General features: G+C 46.6%; 1 protein-coding gene and 1 long non-coding RNA gene across 2 annotated transcripts; one reads left to right on the plus strand and one right to left on the minus strand.

Annotated features, from left to right (window-relative positions):
• LOC119176645 (ionotropic receptor 93a) lies at positions 1-26,458 on the plus strand. The gene is made up of 14 exons (XM_075877017.1): positions 1-106; positions 12,128-12,289; positions 13,069-13,329; positions 14,213-14,430; positions 14,519-14,671; positions 14,816-14,953; positions 18,475-18,675; positions 18,966-19,075; positions 19,731-19,818; positions 21,242-21,397; positions 22,711-22,873; positions 23,314-23,534; positions 24,595-24,857; positions 25,255-26,458. The coding sequence occupies exons 1-14, from the start codon at positions 34-36 to the stop codon at positions 25,712-25,714; spliced, it is 2,667 nt and encodes an 888-aa protein (XP_075733132.1). The 5' UTR covers positions 1-33; the 3' UTR covers positions 25,715-26,458.
• On the minus strand, positions 8,322-11,682 carry LOC119177394 (uncharacterized). Its single transcript, XR_012887856.1, has 2 exons — positions 11,533-11,682; positions 8,322-8,581 (listed from the first exon to the last, which is right to left on the minus strand). It is a non-coding gene; the product is annotated as an uncharacterized LOC119177394 (long non-coding RNA).
• Positions 26,459-26,804: the final 346 nt, after the last annotated feature.

Below are 26,804 nucleotides of genomic sequence, written 5' to 3' on the forward strand. Positions count from 1 at the left end.
GCTATCATTCCCGGACCGGGATCCACGCCGAGGATGGCGGCGTTTGCGCTGCCTCTCTTTTTACTGGGCCTCGTGTGGCCAGTGAGCGCTGTTGACGTGAACCTGGGTAAGTGACACCCCTGTCTCACCAAGGAAGCTGCTTGCAATTAACGTACCGAAGCTGCAATGCCAACTATACAAGGCGCGCCGTAGCCACTGAAGAGCATTGTATTAAGTTAGATCACGCGGACTTTGCTAACGTGGGCATAGTCAGAAGTGCCAATATAATTATGCGAATCGATTAAAAAAGTTGTTTCGCCACAGGCGGCTTCGGCGCTGCAATTTAGCTTTCAGTAGCGCCGAGGCCGAATCAGCGACTGTGTGCTAATGTTTTAGTATAAGGGATGGTTCTCTCTCATGCTTTCCAACTCATAATTATCATTCGCTTTGCGGTAAACAGTGCCGACTCCCAGATCGCCGGAGGACTGAAAGCTGGGCCAGATGGTGACAGTACTTCAACATATTTTAACACAGCGCACGACTACGCGGACACAAAAGAAGAAAAGGGGCAAATCGCAGCGCTGACTCGCAACTGAGTTTGTATTGGGAAACATGAACGACAAAGAACACTTGAACCATCGCACCCATGTGACCACACTAAGGAAAGAAAACGGCAGATAAACTGACATTTCAAACCATGAAAAAAAACTTTGACACATCTCACACGTACTCTTTAACGGCATAAAAGTTAAGATATCGTCCTATCTAAGAACCTAACCTCACTATCATGTAGGGCTATAAAAGGCACGCTGATATTTCAATGTTTTCATCGGTCATATTGTCAGCTCATTTGTCGTTTTCTTGTCTTAGTGTGGTCACATAAGTGAGATGGTTTAAGTGTTCCTTTAACAATAAAAATTCACTTGCGAGTCAGCACTGTGGTTCGTCCCCCTTCTTGTGAGATGACTCACCTGTTGCTAGCGGCAGCACTAACGATAACCTGTGCGTCTTCTTGCCGCTGTTATGAACCGCATAGAGGGAAGCATATCGTTTGTGCACGGAACCTTACAAGCACAGAAATCACGGCGCGCGAGTGACCATGTCACTTGGTGTTTCTTTTTAGATGCGAATCATTTCTTAAAAAACTTCGATGATTGATTTATATGTGGGGTTTAACGTCCCAAAACCACCATATGATTATGAGAGACGCCGTAGTGGAGGGCTCTAGAAATTTCGACCACCTGGGGTTTTTTAACGTGCACCCAAATCTGAGCACACGGGCCTACAACATTTCCGCCTCCAGCGGAAATGCAGCCGCCACAGCCGGGATTTGAACCCGCGACCTGCGGGTCAGCAGCCGAGTACCTTAGCCACTAGACCACCACGGCGGGGCTTCAAAGGCGATGCGGAAGGTGGACTAGTGCAGACGCGGTACAGCTAGCATGTACAGAAGCCTTTATTTTTAATGCTTTCAACGATGTGTGATTACGAAAGAGTGTGTTCTAGTTGTAACATGTTCTCTGTCAACGTCTCAGTTTTTCCATGCCAAGGTGGAGACGCTCCTATCGTTGGCGATGGGATGAAGGCGCATTAAGCCCACCTTCATTATTCCTCTCTATATTTTTTCTTCGGAATATTTTTTCGTGAAAAAGGTTGATCGCACTTGTATGAAGTTTTGCGATGTTCTTGTTGTCATTTCATCAACAAATTTCCGCGTGCTTGGCTGATTCAACATCATGCTGCGTTTCTGTATTCCTCCGCATCACGCGTTCTGTATAGCAGGAGAATACACTTCATCTACCGGAAAAGTCCATTTACGTCACCAAGACAACGCTGAGATTTCCTTGAAAGGGGATTACGAAGGCATTGGTGTACGAGAGGGATCGCATAAAAAACCATACAAGATCAGTTGAGCATGGCTACCAAGGTATTCAGGATGAGCTTTTCCCGCGGCACATGTGAAAACCGATGGAGCGCTATTGCTGCGATCATCTGCACAAGATGAGCGTGCTATATAGCAACCACGCTAATGCCATATATGTTACCGCCGCTCTCAAGAACACAACAGAATGCCATAGCCCCTATCTGACTGACCATGATAGATATGTGTCTGTTTTTCTGCATTTACAATAAAAATATATTTTTTTACCTTGCTGCTGTTTCAGTAACACAGGCCGTGGTCCGCCAAGAGATCGCGAATATGGGCATTTCAGAACCTCATCAAAATGTCCCTGGTATACTTCCATCTCGGCTCCTCCAGTCGCTGCGGCTGCTACTCTGAACCGCACCTTCGCTTCACGACGAAACCCCGCCGAATGGTGCACTCTTGATGATCGGCCCATATGTTTCATGTGCCATCGGATAGGACACATTGTTCACCATTGCCGCTGCAGTCATTGGAGCTCATCACCGCGACCAAGCTTCTGTGGTTGGGGAGCTCGCTCCGAACGTGCGCCCTATGCCCCGTCCTACCGTACTGAGACCAATGCAGAGCACATCCCAGAACGTCGGACCAGCCGCTCGCCATCGCCCGTGCGTCGTCAGTCCTGCTCGCCCCAACCTCGCCGTTCTCGGTCTCCCTACGACCGTCACTCTGAAAACTAGCCGGTGCAGCCCCCGAGGTGATGCTGCATACACGACTCGGACTGCAAATCCTCTGATTGTGCAAAATAACAAAAACGCCGACCAAGGTGAAATACACAAAACCTTGGTCGGCGTTTTTGTTATTTTGCACTATGTTTGTCCCCGACCAGGCGGGATTCCGTCGGACTCTTGACTATATAAATCCTCTGATTACTCCCGACCAGCGGTGCAACCTTCTTACAATTATAGTTGATGGTTTACCTGTAAGTGCTCTAATTGATACCGGTGCACAAATATCTGTGATGAGCTCATACCTCCGCCGCCGCCTCCAAAAAGTTCTGACGCCTGCGATTGCGCCTACCGTTCGTACAGCGGATGGGAGCACTTCTGCTGTGCTTGGAATGTGCACTGCGCGATTAAAGATTTTTGAGTATTAAACATCAGTTCTGTTTGCTGTACTCGACAATTGTCCTCATGACCTCATCCTTGGACTTCCTGACTTCGCACGCAGCGCTCATTGACTGTTCTGAAGGACTTCTTCTGTTCGAACCCCCATCCTTCGCACGGACCGTCTCTACCAGCCCACCTCATCTACGCTCTGTCGATTCCCTCCGACTTCCACCGAAAGCCGCAGTCCAACTCTCGCCATCCCCTCCATTACCCGATGGTGATTATGTTCCTGTCTCAATTTCTGACGTGGCCATGACACGTAATGTCGCGCTCCCTAGCACTGTGGTTGCCGTTAAGGACAACCGAATTTCATATCCCGTCCTCAATTTTGGCCTCTCGGCGCAAGTTATTCCTCGCGGCATGTCACTTGCGCATCCGACACCACTGGTCCACCACACAGTTTCCGCCCTAACGAATGATTCGCCACCCGATTTTTTATCAACATCGCTTTCGCCACGTTCCTGTTCCGACCTTTTCACGCCAATGATATCCGACAAGATTACCTCTGAACAAGTCTATGCTCTCTGCCGCGTCCTTGCTTTTTATCAGGGCATCTTTGACTTCGGCGACCGTAGTTTGAGTCAGACATCCGTGGTAACCCATCGCATCGGTACCGGTGACGCTTGACCCATTCGCCGACGGCCCTAGCGTATGTGTCAGCCCCGGAGCGTGTTACTAGACAGTGGGGAGTGGATAAAATGCTTCATAAGGGCATAATAGAGCCCTCATCTAGTCGCTGGTTCTCACCCATTGTACTTGTTAAAAAGAGGGACAATAGCTGGGGATTCTGTGCTAACTACCGCCATCTCAACCGTATTACCAAGAAAGATGTCTATCCTCTACTGCGCATAGATGATGCACTCAATTGCTTGCATGGTGCCAGATATTCCTCTTCAATATACCTTCGCTCACACTACTGGCAGATCACTGAGGACAACAAAGACAGAGAAAAGACGGCCTTTGTGACTCCTGGTGGACTTTGCTCAAAATGATGTCTTTTGGATTATGTAATGCCCCCACGACTTTTGAGCGCATGATGGACTCCCTCCTTCGAGGCATGAAGTGGACCATCTGCCTCTGTTATCTTGACGATGTTATTGTTTATTCGACTACTTTCGAAAACCATCTCACCCGTCTGTCTACAGTGTTTGATGTTTTTCGACGTGCCAACGTGCAACTTAACTCGTCCAAATGTCGCTTTGGGCAACGCCAAATCTGCGTACTCGGCCATCTTGTTGGCGCTGCGGGCGTACAACCAGACCCTGTGAAAGTCCGAGCAGTTGGTGACTTTCCCCCACCCCACTCAGCCAAGGACGTCTGAAATTTTCTGGGACTGTGCTCCTACTTCCGTCGTTTTGTCGAGAATTTCGCTGAAGTAGCCCGTCCTCAAACCTGCCTCCTCAAAACGGATGTCGCATTCACCTGGGGCCAACAGCAAGCAAACGCCTTCTCGTCGCTCGTTGACATTCTCACCAATTCACCTGTCCTAGCACATTTCGACCAATCTGCCGCCGCGGAGCTTCGTACCAATGCCAGTGGCCACAGCATAGGCGCAGTGCTGGCGCAGCGGCAACAAGGCAACACCGCGTCGTCACGTACGCAAGTTGACTGTTGTTGCGCTCGGAACGAAATTATTCGATCACAGAATGCGAGTGCTTAGCTCTTATATGGGCCATTGCGAAATTCCGACCGTACAGGTATGGCAGACAATTATTAGTTATTACGAACCACCATGCACTTTGCTGGCTCTCCTCGCTCGAGGACCCTGCGGAACGCCTTGGTCGCTGGGCGTTGCGCTTACAAGGGTACATTTTTTCCATATCCTATAAATCCGGACAACTTCACAAGGATGCCGACTGCTTGTTTCGTTACCCAGTCGATCCCCCTGAAATTATAGAAGGTGGACAAGAAGCCCTCGTTCTCTCAATTACAGCCTTCACCAACATAGCTGCTGAACAATGCCGCGACCCCTTTTTGATTGATATGTGGGGTTTAACGTCCCCAAACCCCCATATGATTATGAGAGACGCCGTAGTGGAGGGCTCCGGAATTTCGACCACCTGGGGTTCTTTAACGTGAACCCAAATCTGAGCACACGGGCCTACAACATTTCCGCCTCCATCAGAAATGCAGCCGCCACAGCCGGGATTTGATCCCGCGACCTGCGGGCCAGCAGCAGAGTACCTTAGCCACTAATTTCAATGGTCTGCAATCTCCTCACCCAGACCACTCCTTACAGATGTTCGTTCTTGACAACGACATCTTTCACCGCTACAGCGCCCGCCTAGATGGTGCTGAGCTTTTGCTCGTTGTTCCTGCGCATCTTCGCTCAGACGTTTTGGCCCAGCTTCATAATGCACCTACCGCTGAACACCTAGGGGTGTCACGCACGTATGTCCGCGTTCGCCGACTATTCTTTTGGCCTGGCCTCTATCGTTTTGTGCGGCAGTACGTTGTAGCGTGCGACCTCTGCCAGCGCCGCAAGACACCTGCGCTGGGACCTGCTGGTACCTTTCGGCCCTTTGAAATACCAGATGAGCCATTTTTTTTTAGTCGGCCTTGATCTTCTAGGACCTTTTCCCGCGTCGTCCACCGATAATAAGTGGATTGCCATAGCTACTGACTACGCAACGCGGTATGCCGTTACACGAGCTCTCCTCACCAGCTGCGCTACTGATGTAGCCGATTTCATTCTCCATCACATCATTCTGCGTCATGGTGCTCTTCGTTAGTTGAGCACTGTCCGTGGCCGCTGTTTTTTATCTAAATTAGTCGACGAGCTCCTGTGATCCTGCACTACCCACCACAAGTGGCATCATTGTCAAGGTCTTGCCATCATCAGGTTCAGAGCAGTTTTGGCAACCAAGTTAAGCGACTTAAGAAAGCAGGCTTTCCTGATCACCTTCTCTCGGGCATAGCAGAATCACTTCTGAATGTATTGAAGCAGGGCAAGAACACACGGCATGCATCTCAGGATCAGCAAAAGCTGAAAGTGTCTGCCATTCCTATGTGCACAAAGTTTCGCCCTGCTTTAGAAGAATCGTTGAGAAAACTGGGGTAAAGGTTGTCTTCATGGCAATAAACAAGCTGAGCTCTCTTTGCGAAACAGTTAACTACGAAGGAACTTTAAGTGTCGGATGCGATACGAAGCACGCAAAGATGTTTGTAGAATGTATTATAGGCGTTGTGTATCTGATTTATTTCTCATGTGGTCGATACTACACCGGCCAGACAGGGCGCTGTCTGAACGATCACCTTAGGAAGCACGAGAATCTGATGCGCAGATCAGTGGGAAGCCACTGGGCAAGTCACTGTGCGAATTGTGGGTGCACCCCGAAGTTTGATGAATGCCAAGTAATGGCAAGGTATAAGGACAAGAGCGCACATGAAATATATGAAGCTTTTTTTATTCGCAAAGCAGGAACTGAGTGTGTGAGGGCGCCGTCCGTCAATCTGTCGGAAAATGAATACGAGTATCTTTTCAGTTAAGTTGTCATTTCAAGATTAGAATAAGGTGGTCTGGTGCATGCGCCATCATTTGTATGTATATGTGGAGTTTAACGTCCCAAAACCACCATATAATTATGAGAGACGCCGTAGTGGAGGGCTCCGGAAATTTCGACCACCTGGGCTTATTTAACGTGCACCCAAATCTGGGCACACGGGCCTACAACATTTCCGCCTCCATTGGAAATGCAGCCGCCGCAGCCGGAATCAGCCTGAAGGATTTTCGAGCCTTTCGTTTCTGCACCCGTGGCTCGTGCGCACGTGCTGTATAGACCATCTCGCTGTTTACAAACACAGCTCCTAAACGGCTTCCGGTTTTGAGCACTCGCATAGCTGTATTAGCATTGGCGGAGAACGAAAGCCTTATCGAGTAGCCCGCTCATTCCCAACAGTCTGATCCCTCTTCTTGGCAAAATATTTAAAACATAATTTCTTCTAAGCTACAAACAACATAGCAAGAGTGAGTGCTCAACCTCAAGTGCGTTTATTTTATCTAAAAGCGGAAAAAAGATTTTACTTACTGTGGCACAACTTGAAAAACAAGCTTTCTTCTTCAGCGTTAAGGAGTGATATTTGAATTGACCGGAAGTGTCTTGGGTAGCCACACGTGTTGCTGCTCTAGATATGTTGTAACCGACCAAAAAGGCGAATAGCTTTTTTTAAAAGAAATTGTTTCTATGCGGTATGACGCCAGTCGTTCCATAGGCATATAGAGAGCTCATGTCGACGTCATTGTGGTCGTCATCTTGGAGTACTAGCGCGCCGGCAGAACTGAAAAAAAGAACGTGGCAGGGCAAGCGGTACAACGAGTGACAAATTGATAAGAGCTATAAACCCAGTGAAAAAGCGGTCGCTGACAGAAAACAATGTACGCCTGGTATAGTACACTGACGTCATCGTGGCCGCCGTGTTTGGCCAGGAGCATGATCATCAGCTGAGCTGATGACGTCATGGAAGACTATCTCTGCCACAGTGAATGTAAGTGTAATAATCAAGAGTGGGTAGAAAGTGTGGTAAGAACAGCTTCGTTGGACATCAGGAGCATAAGAAGGAGGGTGGTTCTTTGTCATAACGCCCCCCTCCCCCTACGAATTATTTTCTCAGAACTGCATAAGCCCCTTTCCCATTTCTTGTCAGCGCTACTTTATGTAGATGTTACAGCGAACGAAACAGATTACGGACCCTCCATTTTTTTATAGCAGATAAATTACCACGATACTAATTGGGCGCAGGCTCTTGACATTCAATTTTTTAAGTGGCGACATGTAGCACTCCAGAGAAACCCACAATTGGGTCTTTTACGTATTCGCCTAAGGACGACACAGAGGCGAAATCTATGTTCTTTTTTTTTATCTACTCAGACGAGGTATTGATTCTCTCTTGCCCCCTCCGAAAGTTTTCTGTGCATAACGTTATTTTGCATTGCCTCCAGGATTGGAGGCACTGCAAGATTTGTGCACCCAACTTTGCTTTGCACGGCTTCGAAGATTGGCCCACCTTTGAGCAAGCGATGCTGTCATGTGATGACGTCATGATGACGTAACAAAACTTGGCGATTTGTGACGTCATCGCATGATTTTTTTTTCATCAGTCGTGTAGACACCGACGGTCAATGTCCGTGTTCGATGAGACATCTAAGGCTATCGCCCTAAAATATTTATGGCTACGCCGCTGTCAGACATTTTCGATGTCAGACATGTATCCCTCACTTCGGACGTAAGGGTTTCTTCAAATGTTTCCAAGATAACACTAACAATATTTTTAAGTTGATCGTTTAAAGAAACAATAACGCTACACCAGAATTCATCAAAATTTCTTGTTTGTTTTTCTTACTTCCATTGTTCGGGACACACAATGCAGGTCACACTGTTCCGCTTTCTTTCCTGTTGTCCATCTCGGGCACAGGTGTCAGCGGTCGTCGCACGCACGGTGCTCTTTCCAGGTCTATACCACAATCACAAGACGCATGCGCAGATGTTTGTGTGCCATTTCCTCTTCGAGCTGTGGGCGGCAAGAAATGACACACTTGCTGAAAGCCAGAACAACGGTCGACGGAATGGTGCTAGACAAAAGAAGAAGAAAATAAATAAACGGAGATTCAGAAGACACAAAACGAGAACAAAAAAAAATGAATCCGGGGAGAAAAAAGAGGGCAGAAATTGTTTTCCCACCCCATCACGTCATCGACGTGGAGACGCTTTCAAAAGCCACGAGACACAAAGAGGGGGTCCGCCGTCTTCGATCCCGGACCTCGTCTTTCGGTACTGGCGCGAGTCAGGCACCGGAAGGATTTCCAATCGATGCCCCCTAGGCGAGCGTCATGTTTTTTTGTTGCCGCGATTCACTTTCTAAAGTGCCTCCCGTTCATTTACAAGTACAAAAAAAGGGACTGGTTGTAAACTCACGCAGGATTACGTTCACATGTAGGGCAAGAATATAGCTTATACGAATAAGCAAGACCGCCATTGCTAATGAAAGCGGCCCTGTACGAGGTCTGAAATCCCCCACATACTTTTTCGTATTCAGACAGCAGTACATTATCAAGCTTAATCTTTGAACTAATTGGTTCACTATGTCTACATTGAATTAACCTACCTGCCCTGGCGCAACGGCTCATTGCCACAATGAACATTTCAAGTAACTGCTGCTCTTGGGTCGAGAGCTTTGAAAACTTCATACTTTTTTTTTTTGTTGCTCACACACACTCATCGAAACCAGCCACAAATTCGCTTTTTAGCTTTCCTTTCTCAATGATTCCGGACTGTCTTTGAACCATGAGACGTTTCAAATATCTGTGAATGTCCTGTTTTCAATGTTCGTTTTTTATAATTCATGCACTTCCAGTATTTCATTAGACTACCGCATCTAGAGGTGCATTACTCCGTTCATAATAAAGATTGAATTTGGTACTCATAACAAAAGCAGCGAGCACATGCCGGCAATATAGGTTTATTTTGTGGCACGACCGGGACGTCAGAAAGTAAAGTGGTTTTTTATTGGGTGTAGCATTATAAGGCCCTGAAAATGCGATGTTCAGCCATGCATATATTCGACAGTGAGAGAAAGTGTAATACAGCAAATTGAACTAACAGACAGACATCAGTCTTTTTTAGGAGTTAATTCATAATGACGTGCAGGCAGACAGACAGGCACAATGCGTACAACAAAATATCGCAGGGAAGATGAAGACACAAAACACCTTCACGAATTGCGTCACTATGCCTAGGAATGAAGAAAAGAAGTGTAAATTAGAAGGTGGTTTTCTTTAACGTCCACCCAAATCTGAGCACACGGGCCTACAGTATCTTCGCTTCCATCGGAATAGCAGCCGCCGCAACCGGGATTCGATGCCGTGACCTGCGGGTCAGCAGCCGAGTATTAGCCACGAGACCACCGCGGCGGGCCGCACGCGGTACTGTGATTCATCGCAACATTAAGTTGGGGTGGCGCCGCTTGGCGGGATGCCTGGATGTCGTCACGGCAAGAATACTTTGACGCCTGCCGTGTCGCGCATAACATGCGCTCGCATACTCTACTGTCCCGCTATGTGCGATCGCTTTTCGCTTGACTCAAGCTTCGGATGAACGACGAAAACAACATCGATAATTATCCTAGTAAAAGAACGAAAAACTTGCTCAGCACAATCACCAACGATTACCGCGCTCCACTGTACACTTTGATCAGATTTGTGTTGTCCGCGCCGCTTAACTGGAAGATGGGTTTGATTCTCGGCCGTGGCAGTCGCATTCCGACGTAAGCGAAGAGCAACATATTTGTGCTGGGATACAAAGTGATTATACAGCGTGTTCCGTATTCAAGTCGTGGTTTTTACTCGTAAGACAGCATATTTGTATGAATAGGTTGCTTTATTCACCAGTGGTTCCTTTCAGAGGTATGATGCTCTCACTTCCGAAAGTTTTATTTCTATCGGACACATGCGCTTTTTTTTTTTTGGGGGGGGGGGGGGGGGGGGTCTGCGTATTAAGCTCTACGCACAGTTGCAAAAACCCACGCAGTTTCGAAGCTCGCAAAGTATCTCCAAAACGCTTGCCCAAGAATATCGCCACAGCTGTTGTATTTGTTTTGCTTACGTACTTGCTCACTCGTCATATAGTGTCACGCTTTCCTCGCAGTAATTTAGGAGCTTCATCTCACGAAAAAAACGAGTTGAGGTTAATTGCAGAAACTTCATGCAGCATTGTTGCAACGCCACATTTACACTCGCAAGTGCCCGTTTAGATAGATCACAAGTAAATTCATTTTACTTTTATTTGATCACACCCGAGCTTCATTACCTGGTATGTGATGACGTGTCAAGCCAGACACTGAATAATTGAGGTGAAGACCGTTTATTTATTACGTGGGCTATTTCACTGAGAGAGCCATGGAAACAGTTAACAATGCTCATTTAGACTTTCAATCGTTTGCTTTGCAAACGATTTGCTATCATGAATGCTCCCACGTGAATTAAACATTGCCGCCTGTGACGCGGCATTTGATCGAATCAGCAGCTCACGCGAATTGGAGTACATGGCCACAGAATTCAAGGTGGCTAGCTGTTTAAAAGATATCTTACAGAATTCAAGTACACTAACAGCTCAGCATTTCTGTGAACGTTTCATGTGTGACCGTGTAATTTGGTTCAGCATATTCTGGATCTATTAAAATATTGTTATGGTAGATTCATCTAACGTCTCCTTTAGGAAATAGCGCAATTTTTTCATGTCCCCGAATCATCTGCATAAAAACCGCTATGTATTCAGTAAGTTGGAAAACATTCTGAATTTACTTGTAATTCTTCGGGACACGTGTTCTAACACCGAAGTGTACATTAAGTTGCAATGAAGTTCGAATCATCAGCGTAAAAGCATTTAGAGCTGATTTATGAGCGTAAGCGGTGACAACAACGAATGCCTTGCTGTAATAATGCACGAACATTTTCACAGTGAAACTTCTGTTCAGACGGGAGCTTGTCCATTAGATTATCGCAGCAGTTTTCTGCAGCTCACTTACCCGTCGCCTGCAGTGTGAACAGCCGCCGTCTGCCTTGCTAGATTCGCATTGCAATAATGAGCAGTTATCACCACCGTGTCGCGTAGGAGCGGGCACAAGGCGGGCGCCGAAAAAGGCGTCACTCGACCGCAGAGCAAGCGAATCCTTGCAGTGACGTCATTTCGCCCCGACTGCCGCGCCGCCAGTGTTCGTTCTCGGGCCTAATAGAAGCTTTCCGACTTGCTATCTTAAACATGGTGGTGAAGAAAAAAAGTTCTTGGTGTCAAATAAACGTGGCATTGTCTATGCTGTGAAACCTTCTTTCATTTTTTTTATTTATCGGTGCATGCCGTGGCAGTTGCATCAAGTCTGAGGCTTGCCGCTACCACAGTACGAAGCGTTTCTGTTGTGACAATAATTTACTTTCATGGGTGAGCAAGTGTTAATAACGACCGTTCTTTGTAAGCATTGTGTGTTGAGCGCGTTTTAAAGCACGCGGCGAGATAGCCTTTGGAGTACCGCAAAAAAAAAAAACACATACGCGAACCACCTTGCATGTTTAGGCCAACGTCTGCTTGAAACTGACTTTGCCAACATCTCGTTTTCACCTGCGCAGCCATAGTGAGCATGCCCAACATCCAACTGGTCGGCGAAGGCTCAAAGGACCGCTTCCTCGAGCTGCAGGCGAACTACAGCGAGCTGCTTGGTAGAGGCCACCGGTTCCGCGTGCTAGCCGACCACGCGGAGGACGCTGAACAACTACCGGCCATCATGGGCAGTAAGTATGATCGGGGTGTTTCCGTTCGAATGAAACTGCGCCAACTCTCAAGTACATTTCTTTTGCTTACTCTGCACACGTGAAGTGGCGTTACTCCTCCTCCCCCAGAAAAGGACCTCTGGTTCCTCTAATGGCTTATTGTGATCCCTTCCAACCTGCCCCCATTCTCTTAATGCTTTGATGAGGATCTGATCTTGTACACTCTGGATCCGACCTTCATCTCAAACGAAATGTTACAGAAGATTTCATGTCGTACTCGGGAACTTGACGAAAAATTTGTGAACACGAAGCGTTGCTACAGAGCCGACGTTTCGACTAGCGGACTTGTCCCCTTCAAGGTTGCAAGTTCGATCGAGTACTTGTATGTTATTTATTGATGCTTATACGTCTCAATGATAACAATATTTGGGGTTATACGTGCCCAAACCACGATGCGAGTGAGGCACACCTTAGTGGAAGGCTGCGAATTTCGACCATCTTGTGTTCTTTAACGCGCACTTACATAGCGCAGTACACCTGCCTCTCGCATTTCTCCGCCATCGAAATGCAACCGCCGCAGCCAGGATCGTGCATACGACCATCTGGTCAGCTGCCATGTACGCCTGTCAATGATCGTCCATCAGTAAGTTAATTGTGCAATGAATACGCCACGAATAACGCGTATTTCAGCGATGAAGAACACGCGGTCATATTAACGATTTACACCATGATATCAAGTAGTAAAAAAAAGTTAAAAAGAATTGGTAGATTGACTCACTCATTTGGCCATTCACTTGCAGAGAGTCTCCTCGATGCTGCGTTCACCGTTGTCGACTGCCAAAAGACGCAGCACGCTTACAATGTGGTCAAACAGCGCATGCCCCAAACGTTCCTTGTGTCGATTATGGACCGCTACTGCCCACGGCTGGAAGAAACATTCGCTCTAGGATTTCCCGTCACTACGGGGCCGCTCGACATCGTTCCTCTGCTGTCTGATATTCGCAACACCCGCGACCTGCGTTACTGGAAGAGTATTGTCATGCTACATGACCCCGACTACAGTAAGTAAAAAGAAAATGTTCCGTGTAAAATTGGAATGTCCCTGCAACGCCGACAAACGCAGAAACATTAACACGACGCCCCGTGGTATTAACCATTTAAATAGGTCTTTAAGATAGCCAGTGCTTCCAAGCGTTTACCCCCCTGTTTCAAAACATTACGCAGCCACCTATGAGTTCGCTTCTTAAGCGCAAATAACATTTATTTAGTTACAGCCCCGAATTTCACGTGGATAATTCGTCTGCCTAGCGACGTCGCACCCACGCGCGAAGGACGCCTGAGCAGCGTATATGTACGCACGACATAAACATGAAGGTGTGTCATTGTCCCAACTGCGAAATTTGAAATGTGACCTCTGGTACCGAAGCCCGATTATTCATATTATCTGGGGTTTACCTTTCCAAAACCACGGGATTATTCGGGGAGAAGCTGTAGTGGAGGGCTCCGCAAATTCTGACCATCTGGAGGTCTTTAACATGCACTGACATTGCACAGCACACGGGCCTAAACCATTACGCCTCCACAAAAATGTGACCGTCGAAGCTTGGTTCTTAAACTACAACTTCACAAGCGTATGCCTCATCTGGCGGTACAGAATGCCTTTCAGCATGCCCCGTGTGGAAAAAAAAACGCGTTCAAACGCTTGGTGCATTTTTCACGATGCATTGTTTCCCGTCGAGTGACCGTTATGCTCTTAGTATCCACAATGAACAATGACCAGTGACACTAGTCAGTTTATGCTTTAACGTTTCTCGTAATGTTACCCTGTTATGATTGCCTATAACAACTACAGTTTTTGTTATGAAGCTTACACGAACCTTTTCAAAACGTTAATGCCAAGGTGGCATGAGTTCTTCTTTACGAGGTGGCAATGTGGTTTTGCAGACCCAGTGTATGTGGAGGATATGGTAAAGGCTGTGCGAGGCTTGTCGTCCAATGTAAAGGCGGCGGCGGTCACAACCTTCCGGGTCTGTCTGACGACTTCTTGCCAACGTGGAACCACGTCGATAGACAACATCGTCGAGACTTTTAGCGAGTTGGTGCATGTTCGCCATTACATCATTGTGGGAAACATGAGCCTTGTTCAGGGAGCTCTCACCAAGGTAGAAAGTGCTTCACACATTCAGAACTGTGAATTCGCAAGCCTTATCGCAATCAAAAGCTCAATAAACGTTATTTCCCTCCTTGCAGATAAGAGATAGAAACATGATGACCTTTCATCGTGACTTTGTGTGTATTGTCACTGAAGCAATCAATGAAGAGTTTGAAAAGTTCGCTACAAGTTTTCCAGACGGTGCCAACGTTCTGATAGCTTACGCAGAAGTCGCAGAAACAGACTGTCCCGTAAGTTTCTAAGGCTTAGGAAACGATTCTTTTAAAACTGCCAGACTTGTTTAAAGTGCGTGTTATATTTACTTTTCAAAATATACAATGTTTTGGCTAGCACATGGGGTTTTTAGGTCATCTTCTGTAAAAACTGCACTGCAGGTCGAGGAGAATTGTCAGCTGCCAGTTGCAGTCGAGACGGTTGCGAAAACCATCGGAGATAAGCTTGCGAAGGGGTCGTACAAGCAAACACCACAAGATTTTGGTATGACGAAATACATTTTCGCCAACACGTCAAAGGTGGGTTACAGCATGGCTGTTTGTGTGCAATTTTCTTCCTAATATAATCGAATAGCCAGGGTTACAAAAAACAACTAATACCTGAAACGTAAGAAGTGTACTTGTACGTTGAAGTATTATGCGCTGACTTTTGAAAGGCACCCGTTATGCACGACATTGTTTGAACTGTTCGGTTATTTCTTGCTTGCCCTCTCTTTTATGTAGGTATAAAATTCTTTTATTGCTCGCATTGCAGCACAACGTCAACCGCACTGTATCATTATCACAATCACATCCCTTAAATCAAGCAATGTGTACAAGAGATATTGGTTCCAATTTCTTGGATCCCGAAAGAGACTGAGACTCGGATTGCAGCCGGCTGAACAGTCACCCCTGAAGAAGAACCCGAATTGGTCCCAAAACGTCGGTTCAGTTTATTGTTTTTAAACTTTACCTTTAAAAACGTTAGACTATAAGCTGCTGGGCAGTTTTTTTTTTTTCGTATGAAATTTCACCAGCCAAGCAGATCCCTGTTGAATATGTTCACCTTAAAAAAAAGCATGACTGAGATATCTGTTGGCTAGTGGTATAACTCGAAAGTTAAACGGGCCTTCATAGAGGTAGCTGAGCGCTTACGATGCATGGTTTCGCCACATGAGCGAAGGAATGAATGCTACAGCAGCATATTGTAATGTCACGCGAAGAACAGCACGCCGCAAGAAAATTGCAGTGCGACGCACGAAAAGAACATACAGAGGACGAGTGCGAACTGACGACTGTCACAGCTCGACACTTGAAGCAATCTGCTCAAACACAAAGAACGCACTCCAAGAACGGACAAGAATACACATGATGAGTGCGAACTAACAACTGTCACAACTGTTACTTTTGTGTGTAAGCAGCGCGCTCCTTTCGCAAGCGCGGTGTTATGACTCTCACCTCCGCCGCCACTGTTGTGTAGTGCGTCGAGGTTGCGGGCCGCCAAGGTTGTTCAGTAGCGCGCTTCTCAGCTCACGGCTGCTTCTACGCAGAGCTGATAGATGAGCGGACAAGACGATGGTGAGTTAAGGCAAGGTTTATGTACAGCATAGAAATAGAGGCGTTACAAATTCGGCACCGGGGCCGACAGCTTAGGGACTCGAAAAGCCGAGATGTCTTCGGACACTCTAACGCTGTCGTCTTCTCTCTGGCGCATAGGTCGGCTGCTTGGCGTAGCGCCGCTTGGTTCGTAATAGGCCCCGAGCGATCCCATCACGTCAGCAACGTTCAATAAGAACCGCCGCTGGTGGTGGCGTCAGAATCCTCCAATCCGGAACCGCCGCTGGGTTGCACTCGTGGACGAGTGATATTGCCATGCATTGCGTAAGACTCGCCAGACTGGATGGCGGCGATTGCATCATCGGGCTGCCATGGGGCTGGTGCGTGGATGGAGCTTGCCATGCGTTGCGTAAGATAGACCAGCGCCGCCGGGCTGAATGACGTCGTTGAGGTGATGGCGTCAGACGAGCTAGTTCGGTGGCCTTCACACTGCTTGCCTTTGCCGAAGCAATGACGTTTGGTCTGGACTTTCAGGCATAACAGCGGCCACTGCAGCGAGCGAAATGACTGTCGTGCTTTCTGTAACTTCAACGCATACTTGCGGTGAAAATCCAAGACGTACAAGCCACCCCGATCACGAGATAAGCGCACGCGCATGAGCGACTACGCCCTGTCGAGGCGCGCGCGCATCGCAAGGCGTGGGCCGACGACCTTTAAAGCACGCCCTTCGCTTCGCACCCTTCGCTCCATATCGCCTTTCATAACAAGAACACGCTGAAGTTACCGGCCTTCAAGTACCTTCAACGGTAAATGGTGTATGTAAACAGCTCACCGTCAGCAAGCTGAAGAATCTACGCTTTGTAGCCGGGTTAGTTCGCGCCACGCGCTGTGGAGCGAGGGGTTGTAAGTTCGAATACCAGGGACGGAACTTTTCCGTCTAGTTTTTCTTTGCTTTCTCTTAGTAGATATTTTACATTATCATATACGGGACGGAAATACGTCAGTGAACCGTTGGTGAACCCCGGCATCAAACACTTCCCTGTTAAAAAAAACGGAAGGACCCTTAAGCTTCGCCTTTAAGAGTTGAATGCAATAGCGAAACCCGGCTCCTAGTGCGCCCTTCAACCCCTAAGTGCATACTTATTAATATGTTTTGTTACATACACACACACGCACACAATAGATTGTGCCAGCGCGGGCGCGGGAACGATTCATACAGGTTTTTGCTCTAAAGCAAGAGTCATATTGCCTACTAGGTACCCGCCGCACGCTCGCCATCTCGGAGGCCATAAAGAGTCTCACAACGCCTCACAGATGGCAGTACATTATCTAGCGTTTGCTGTTTGCTTGATCAATGCCTCTGGAAAGGCACTATATGTTTTCCACTAGATCGACATAGTTGTCTAATTTTAGTGCTGTTTGAAAGTTCATGTGTGTTTTTAGCGGCGATGGCTGCACTATCCCGGCCTTTTTTGACGTAGTTTGAGGCCTCCCAAATGCGCTTGAAAATTGCCGAATGGGCTCTTTTTCGTCATGACACCTGTCGAACAAAATGCGTTAAAGGGGCCCTGAAACACTTTTTCAAGTAACCATGGAATGAATTCATTAACAGAGCTCATTGTCTCACGAATTCAATGCCACCAAAATTCCAAGAATTCGTCCATTGCGAGTGGAATTGCAAAGGTCTATGTGTGTTCTTGCCGTTCATGAGTCGATATGAAGTGTAAATACCATGTGGCACATACCCGTATACCATTGGCACATACCCGCCTGCGGTGTGGGCCACTGTCCGGCGGAAAGTGTTTGACGACGTATAAGACAGGATTGTGACAATATTTATGTTATGACCAGCGAGTCGCACTCGTCAAACCATCTTACCCTCCCATACTAACATCATACTCTCCCATACTAATTTTGGTTTACCCCATATGAGAGGGGGGGGTCACAAGAGAACCCAGTCGTAGGCGGATAGATAGATAGATAGATAGATAGATAGATAGATAGATAGATAGATAGATAGATAGATAGATAGATAGATAGATAGATAGATAGATAGATAGATAGATAGATATATAGATAGATAGATAGATAGATAGATAGATAGATAGATAGATAGATAGATAGATAGATAGATAGATAGATAGATAGATAGATAGATAGATAGATAGATAGATAGATAGATAGATAGATAGATAGATAGATAGATAGATAGATAGATAGATAGATAGATAGATAGATAGATGCCAAAAATGCTTGTAGTATGTAATGAAATGCTTCACATTGAAAGAACAATAGTCAGATGACAGTGTCTGACACATTTGCATGCAGTCCAATTGAAGGGTCGTCATGACTCGTGTTTAGATAATAGGATGCCACAGTGCTATGCGTTTCATGGTTTAGTTAGTTGACTGCTCCACGTGAGCCATACGAGGTATGCATCGACAATCTTTGTTTTTTCTCCACCGTGATGAGCTGGTGTGTAAAGGAATTAACAACAAATGCAGTCACTGCTGTTGGACAGCGGGCAGTGTGGCCAGTGCTCCCGCTTCGCACTGAAGACGGTGGCGAAGCTGCGTGGAGAGCAGGTGCTGTTGGACGTTGGCCAGTGGACGCTGGTGGCTGGCATTCGAATGGAGCGCAAGGAGTTCTTTCCTGGCATCATCGGGGATCTTGGAGGCATCAGGCTCATCATCGCTGTTATCAACGTACGTCACTCTTGCGTCACAAGTTTCCCATGTTTCCATCCAGCCTGAGGGAGTGTGTACGCACGTTTCCGCAGGAGGAAATAATCTCTAAGCGTGAGGTCTGTGACTTGCTGATGCGTGCCTTTATGTGGAAAGGAAGGGGGAGGCACATATGTGAGTGCTAGAGATAAAGCGGAATGCTTTGCGCTTCAAGAGGTCAACCAAATTTACGCAGCAGTCACCGCTCGCACACTTGAACTTGTACTGAACACGAGAGCTTTCGCAAAGCTTACGATATCTTCTCCTTATAGGACCCTCCCATGTCTGTGGTTGAAATGTCCGCAGACGGCAAAACAGTGAAAAATGTCACTGGCACGATGGCGGAAATGGTTGAGTCACTGGCCAAAGGACTGAACTTTACGTGAGTGACGATTAGTTGACACTCGCCATTATTATGCGATAGGACCTGTCATGCTCTTTAAGTATACTGTTTACGGAATCCGCATGGCCTAGCTTGTATTAACGCGGCTCACATGAAAAAAAAAAGGAAACGACAACAGAGATGTCAAGAAATGTCTGTGTTGTCTTTTCATTTTTTAATAGTTGCCACGCTAATGCAAGCTAAGTCCATAGATAACCACCTCGCCCAAGCCGCAACACTTCTGCACTTCAAGAGGCTTAAATGACTGCGTCATCGAGGAAGCAGGTAATTGAGTGCGAGAGCATTTAACCTTGACTTTTTGTCCATTAAAAATTCCTGTACATTGGCACGCCTTTTACTCTCTTTGGTTTCGTGATGTGTACATCTTTTTATTTAAGCAATCAGGACTCTGCACCCAAACCTGTTATGACGCCACTTTTTCTCCTTGACTCCTCAGTGCAGGAGAATAAGAAGAGGACACGCCTCATCAGATCTTGCTTTACGATATCACATAGTTCAGCCAGGGGACTACAGTTTCACTGATTCGCGAGAGATACTACAATTCACATATAACGAGACTCAATTAAAAGCACAACTCTCATTGTAATACTTATTTATTACGAAAAAAAGCTGTATATACGCTGTTTTATTTTAGGTACGAGTGGCGGGTGCCACGAGAAGCAGTTGCCGGGTCATTCGAAAACGGCCAGTGGACTGGTTTGATAGGGATGCTCCACAGAAAGGTACGAACAGGGCTGCGCAAAGCCTCGAGTTATTCACTGATAAGACGAAGCTTCATGCATGCACTGCCATGCATGTACTGGGAATCACTGCCACATGTCAGGAAGTTTATTCCGGAATGCGTGACAATATATACAGTGTTTGATTTGCATTTTGTTTATTATAACGGTAGAGGCACGGGCGTTAGCGAGAGCTGTAATCCGGTTTGCTATGCTACATTTTGGGGTGAGCCAGTGAGGTCTAGAAAGTTTGGTGTCTCTACTAATGGTAACAGCGTATCTATAGCGCTCTGCTGTAATGGCTTGCGAGGTCTTTATTTGAACATAGCCTATTTAGACAACTATTTACCGTCTCTCTTCATTATGTGGCGTAGATAGTGGCGCAAAATGTCTTCAAGTGCCCCCTCATTGATGCTCATAATTGCAGGCACCATTGCTTACTATTTTTTGTTTCGCAAAGGCCGCATCTGATTAGATGAAAGGGCAAAGCGATGTCCCAGCTAGATGTTCATTTGAAAACATATTACGCTTCGCACACAACGTGTTATGTTTTGTAGCAATGTTCGTGGTATACATTTTAGCTGCATATATCCTTAAATACGGTTTTCAACAGCTGACCCAGCCGTGTTATCAGCGGACTCGTGAACCAACTCGTCATCCATATTGCATTGAATTACAACCCAGTGGCGTGTAATCCAATGCAATATGAATGAGTTCCCGGATTACAGATACCAGATGTTCTTTTGAGTATCGCCGAGGGGCTGGTAGTAAAAACTACATTAGGTAATTCAAACCAATAAATTAACTTAACCTCTCGGCTGAAAACAGAACGCTGCAAGTTCCGCAGCCTTTTTTTACGTCAGGTGGCACGTCTTCAAGTCAATTTGTAAATTCGCCTTGACCAATCAATCGCACTACAGGATGAATAGTACTACAGAATGGCAATACTTCAGAAGCTTGCGTGTGGTCATTGTACCAATCGTACAAGCCTAGAACATCACAGATTATAAAGCATTGGCGCTCAGCTAATAAGAGAACTCAGCGCTAAGCGAAGCGTGAGCTATCACCGCTCATTAGAAATTATTTCGCTCAAGAAATTCACTATTATCCGCTTTTCACGACTGGTCGATGAAAGTGATAACAGCAGAGTGCCGTCGACTGAATGACAAAGCTCTAAAAGAAAAATAAATGATTGGAAGTTATTGTTACTTTGTCCCGGCATTTGTTTGCTCCTGTGTTCACATACAGCAGTCAACGAATCCATGCTATATCCGTCAGCTTTCTTGTTTTTTTTTTTTTTTTGTTTGCGTAAGCTTTTCTGCAAGTCCGGCTGCTTGGCATGATATTTTCGACCTGCTCAGCAGTTGCCTACCAAAGTGCGTTGTCGTGGTAAAAAAAAAAAATGTTGTCGATATTTTTTTTTCAGGAAGCAGACCTCGGAGCTTACGGCTTTTCGGTAACAAAAGAACGGTCTGAAGTCGTGAACTTCACGTCAGCGTACGACGAATCTCCATACAAGATTCTAGTGCCGAAACCAAGGGCAAACTACAAGTACCTTTTTCTTGATCCCTTCACCTGGGACGTGAGTTGAACATTTCTACAAATATTGGTGCTATTAATTATTCTCAATTTAGTTAAAAACAGATACACAAAACAACATCTTCGCATTTGAACACCGAAGTGTTTTTTGTTTTTTTAAGCTTTGAAGAAAAAAAAACACATGTGCCAAACGTCATATCAGTGCGTGAGGTCTTTATTGGTTAATACGGTAGAGTATAGCTGACTTCATATATACAACACAGGTGAAGGAATGAGAAAAAATTGGCCCCGTATCTGCATGTTAATCTGCAAATGTCGTGAAAAGACGATAGTCTTGCGTCTGGAGAGATTGAACAAAACGTTTATTTGATGTTCTGCGCAAGAAAATCGGGGAATGGTATTCTCGAGGCGCTGCGTTAGAGTGCCTCGAGCGTGCAGCGGAGGCGAACAAGCGCACCAAGTCGCGTCACACGTGAGACAGGAGCGCTATCTGGCAGTTGTCTTGAAAACAAAGCACGTGCCTCTGAGACTGGTGCGCGCGCCCATCTCAGAGGGGATAAGGTGTAGAACGCAAGGCGACGGGTAGGTGCCACCACCATGTCGTCTTAGCAAAGCGTTGCAAAGACTTCCCTTTTCGTGCAAGCGTTGCATGGCCAGCGCCGCGTGATAAACGCTACGGTCCTAAGAATAACTTATGTATACCTTTACTAGTAAAAGATGCACGTACAGAATATATACGTGTTGTTATAGTGCCTAAGATATGCGCGATAATTGCTTTTTATTTGACAATCACACAAGTATGAACGCTAAAGCTTGAGCAACACTGGTGGGCGCTACGGAGGGAGTCGGCCGTTTGGGAAATCCTCTGGTGCCGTTTAAAGTGCCCGGTACCGTTAAGGGGGACAAACAAACAAATGGACAGACAGACAGACAGACAGACAGACAGACAGGCAGGCAGACAGACAGACAGACAGGCAGGCAGGCAGGCAGACAGACAGGCAGGCAGGCAGGCAGGGGCAGGCAGGCAGGCAGGGGCAGGCAGGCAGGCAGATACAGACACAGAAACTGATATTCAACTGACTGTTTGTAGTCGAGGAACCTCGCACACAAATAAAATCAGTGACGGATGCTGTCTGCGTTCTTATTTGATCAAAGAATGAAGTTTGTTTTGTGATGCGCTAGAATCTTCGGGCGTGTTATTCGAAGGCGTGACAAGTTGTCTTTTGGTCCACTTTCATTTTTTTTACACTTACAGTCTAAAAACGATAGTCTGAAGACGTTACGCTTAACGGTTAAGCCACTCGCAGCGAAAGCGATCTCCCAGACTTAACCACGTTTGCGTTGTGGTGTCTGCAGACATGGGTGGCCGTTCTTTTCTCGCTGCTTCTGATTGGACCCGTCCTGTGGGGAATCCACTGTGCCAGCCCCTATTATGATTATTACGGCCTTCGAAATGACAAGGGGCTCTTTCTTCTGCAAAACTGCGAGTGGTACTGCTTCGGAGCAATTATCCAACAAGGTATGCTTCCAGAGTACGCGTGCCATGGCGCATAAAGCATGGGTGAACTTTTTGTTTAGTACAGTAAGATCGTATTTTTCAAGTCTGAAGGCTTCTCCAGGCAGCCTGAGTCGTTGGTCCCTAGCGATCCAGGCCGAAACTGCCTCAGTATTTTCGACCCGCGGCCTTCCTAAACTCCCGCAAGACTTACTCTATATCATGCAATTAACGTTCAAGTAACGGCGGTTGAAAATCGGTACAAGAGTCCTATTGACAGTTCACATTGGTGCAGAAACATGGCGCACGTTACTCATCCAGATGTGTGTGTGTGTGGTGGGGGGGGGGGGTTCAGTTTCTGGTGAATCACCGATGACGTTGCCGAAAAAGCACTGCTTTTGAAGGCACCGGCCGGAAGAACCTTTGGCTCTAGATTCACTGCGTGGACTGCCGGGCACTTGCAGGTGGCATTCACTTGCCGGACGCTATCTCGGGCCGCATTCTGGTCGGCTTCTGGTGGCTCTTCGTCATCGTCACCCTCACCACGTACAGCGGCAACTTAGTGGCAGACCTCACTTTCCCGAAAATCCGGAACCCCGTGGACAATGTGGACAACCTGGTTGCACACCGAGGGTACATGCGATGGGGCGCCTTCAAAGGACAGGCCGTCTTCGACCTGCTCAAGGTAAGCAGGCCACGTGGCGACAGTTGTACTGTCTCCATGGTAACGTCACTGTTCAGAAAACCAGTGTCCTTAGTATTGAGCCAAGTCACAGATTATGGGGGGCTGTAGGTGCCATTTGTACCGTTATTCGTCATTTGTTACGATACTTTTGTTCTGTTATTCCCAACGGGTTTGACATTTCTCGATAAGTTGAGGCTGTGTATAAAGTAGAAGTAAGTGTGTAATGCTATGTGGGCTGCATCTACCGAAACGCAAGCATCATATAAAGTTCCTAAAATACTACACAATTGGCCTTATCGGCATTTTTACGCTTCCTAGGTGTAAACATAAATAGGATTACTATTCAATAAACTAATGAAAAAAAAGATGTGACTCGGTGCAGTGGTTGGCGTATCTGCGCATATTGGTTTCATAACGCTTATTGTGGCGGCAATGTTGCATAAATACTATCCCAAATACCTCAGATTACCGCCAACATAATAAAAAATAACGGCGTAGCACTTCTCTTAAAGTACATGTATTGCTTCTTCACGTTTCTCCTAACCGAGCGTAGTGCCCTTAGGCTTGACGTAAGGCCGATGATCTCTTGTGACAGGCAGCACACATGAAAGGTTGGCCCAGTGGCCTCGCTTGGTTCGAGAACAGGTGTCTGCACTTACATAATGCACTTAAACAAAGAAACATTCGCACTGACTTTGAAATCGTTTTTATTTTCTTCACGTGAATGAAGGTCTGTGGGCATTATTGTGTGCACCAGGTAAGGCCTCAGCTGTGACCGCAACTACCCAAGGTCTGCTCATTCACTAGTGTGTTTAAGAGACCAGGCCTTCTCGCATGCCTTTCGTAATCACTGAGTCTTCCTCGCTGGGGTTTGTTCCAGATCAGACTTCTTGGTTGTTGCCTGTATTAGAACGTCAGTAATTACGAGAGTGTTTCTAATGAATGCAAGATTTTGCATTCTACCTTCTTTATTTCGTTAAAGTTTTTCTTTTACGCTTCAAATATTGTATCAAGTATTTCAAGCAACCGACCTTTCCCTACCCCTCTTTTTTTTGCACAGACACAGGAGCGCGGGTCACTGAAAGTTCTGTCCGATCGGATGATGACATTTGAGCCAAATCACGAAATGTGGGTGCTGGATCAAGTGCGCATGGGATACATGGCATTGATCGGCAGTGAGGTCACCATGTTTCACTACTTAGGCCGTGAACTCAATCGCACTGCCCGATGCGACTTCGCCGTGGCCCGCGGAGAGGTCATTCGAGACGTCAAATCTTTGGCTGTGCGCGTCGGCTTCCCGTTTCTCGATCGTCTCAACAGCGAGTAAGCATATTGCTATATACTTTGAGCTACTTTGTTGCCTGCCATTTCTTTCTATTGCTGCTCGTGCGGCGGCTTCTGCTGTAGGAAACAGAACTTTCTAAAATTGCAGTCTACTACACTTTTCCTCGTTTGCCGCATTTCGATGAGGCGGAATGCTAAATGGCCTGTAAAGTTATTTCTTAAAGCACCATGAAGGGCCAAAGGTGCGCATAAATAATCTGTAGTCATATGGGTGCCTCATGATGAAGTCGTATTCCGAGCTGTTAATGTCACGTTCATTCTAGACTCTAGAGTGTCGCGTAACACTTCAATGTTCAGTTTTCATATCACGAGATGCCTGTCATCCGCCTGCCTCGTGCTGTCTCAATGAGAACGACCCCCAATTTACGGCACGCAGGCTGCGGCGTCTGGTCGAGTCCGGTCTGGTGATGCACTGGAAGCGAAAACACTGGCCTCGGGACAACGAGTGCACCGTGGAGTCCAAGCCTCAAGCTGGCGACATCCGTAAGATCACACTCAGCCACATGACGGGCTCCTTCTGGGTGCTGGGCGTCGGCTTCGCCTCCTCCTTCACGGCGCTCTTCATAGAGTTCGTGCGACGCAAACGCGAGCTGACCGCACCGCCGGGCCACAAGCCGCCCACGGTGATACACACCAAGAGCCCGTTCTTCACGCGCACCGAGTACAGCGGCAAGGACAGCCTGGGAGACCGGTTCGCCACCGACTACGGCGGCCGTGGCATACGCGACAACGCCGGGTTCGCCTTCAGCCCGCCCAACAGCCCGTTCCGATACAATGGCTACCCGAACAACCGCAGCGACCTCATCCCGTACAACTACCCGGCAAGGCGCTACTAAACGCTGTGTCCCTTTCCCGAAGACTGCTCTGTTCCATCAGACAGAATAAATGGAATATATATTCTATTTAAAAAAATAGAAGAAACAATACAACTCTAAATATATAAAAAACAGTGAAGATGCTAGAGTATGATAGCGCCGGCGTAATATTTACCACTGTTACCGTTGAGTATCAGGTGCGGGCTGCATAGCTCACACCGCAGTACCATGATTGGTCCCTAAGCTATAGAGCACATACTACTCTGGATAATTCACTCACATTAGGTTGCATGGGCTGTACCATCCACTGTACTTTAACAAGACGTCTGTTCAACTAAGAAAGTGCAAGTTTAGTTGCACAACGGCATTCTAGAAGAAATCAAATTGAATTTTCACGCAAAAAGAAAATCTATTTCAATATGTTGCGACCCTGGTTTACTGTCAGAAGCAGGTGGTATGGAATAGCCACAAGACACAAAGCTTAAAACTGCCTTCCTGAAATTCAGCCTACTGCTGCGCAGCGAGGTATAATTTGTCACAAGGAATCACATAATTTTATTGCTTTCGAAAAAGCGGAGTTTTGTAATGGAACGACGTGAAACTGTCACTCAACGGCAGAGGGTCACATGTGCGTGAACTTTTCTGTGGTTTCAGTCATAACAGCAGAGTGTTGACATAATAATGGAAGCACTGAATACAAAACTATATATATCTATAGTTTTGTTCAAGGTGGACTACCACAAATACGCACTGATTCAGTAATAACATTGACACAGTACTTGAGCTACGGATCCTCGTGCCCTTACGCCCCATTTAGCTATTGCGCATGCGTCTCAACTTGCACTACAGCACACTATAGCACTATAGCAGCTGTAGTCTATAGCTGCTATAGCAGTTTTCTACACTGACTAAGTCAGTGTAGACAACTTCACACGTGTAATTGAATGAACCACGTTTTTTTGTATAATATCGAAAGGCACGGTGGTCCCGTAGAAATGTTTTCAAAAATACAGAATGTGTGTATTGCTGAGGAGCATGGAGTGATGTATTTAACATTAACTCAAACCATTCCGGACTAAGCTAAAAGCGATTTAACTATTTAGGAAGACAT

This window comes from Rhipicephalus microplus, chromosome X (assembly GCF_043290135.1).
Source record: "Rhipicephalus microplus isolate Deutch F79 chromosome X, USDA_Rmic, whole genome shotgun sequence".
Taxonomy (NCBI): Eukaryota; Metazoa; Arthropoda; class Arachnida; order Ixodida; family Ixodidae; genus Rhipicephalus; species Rhipicephalus microplus.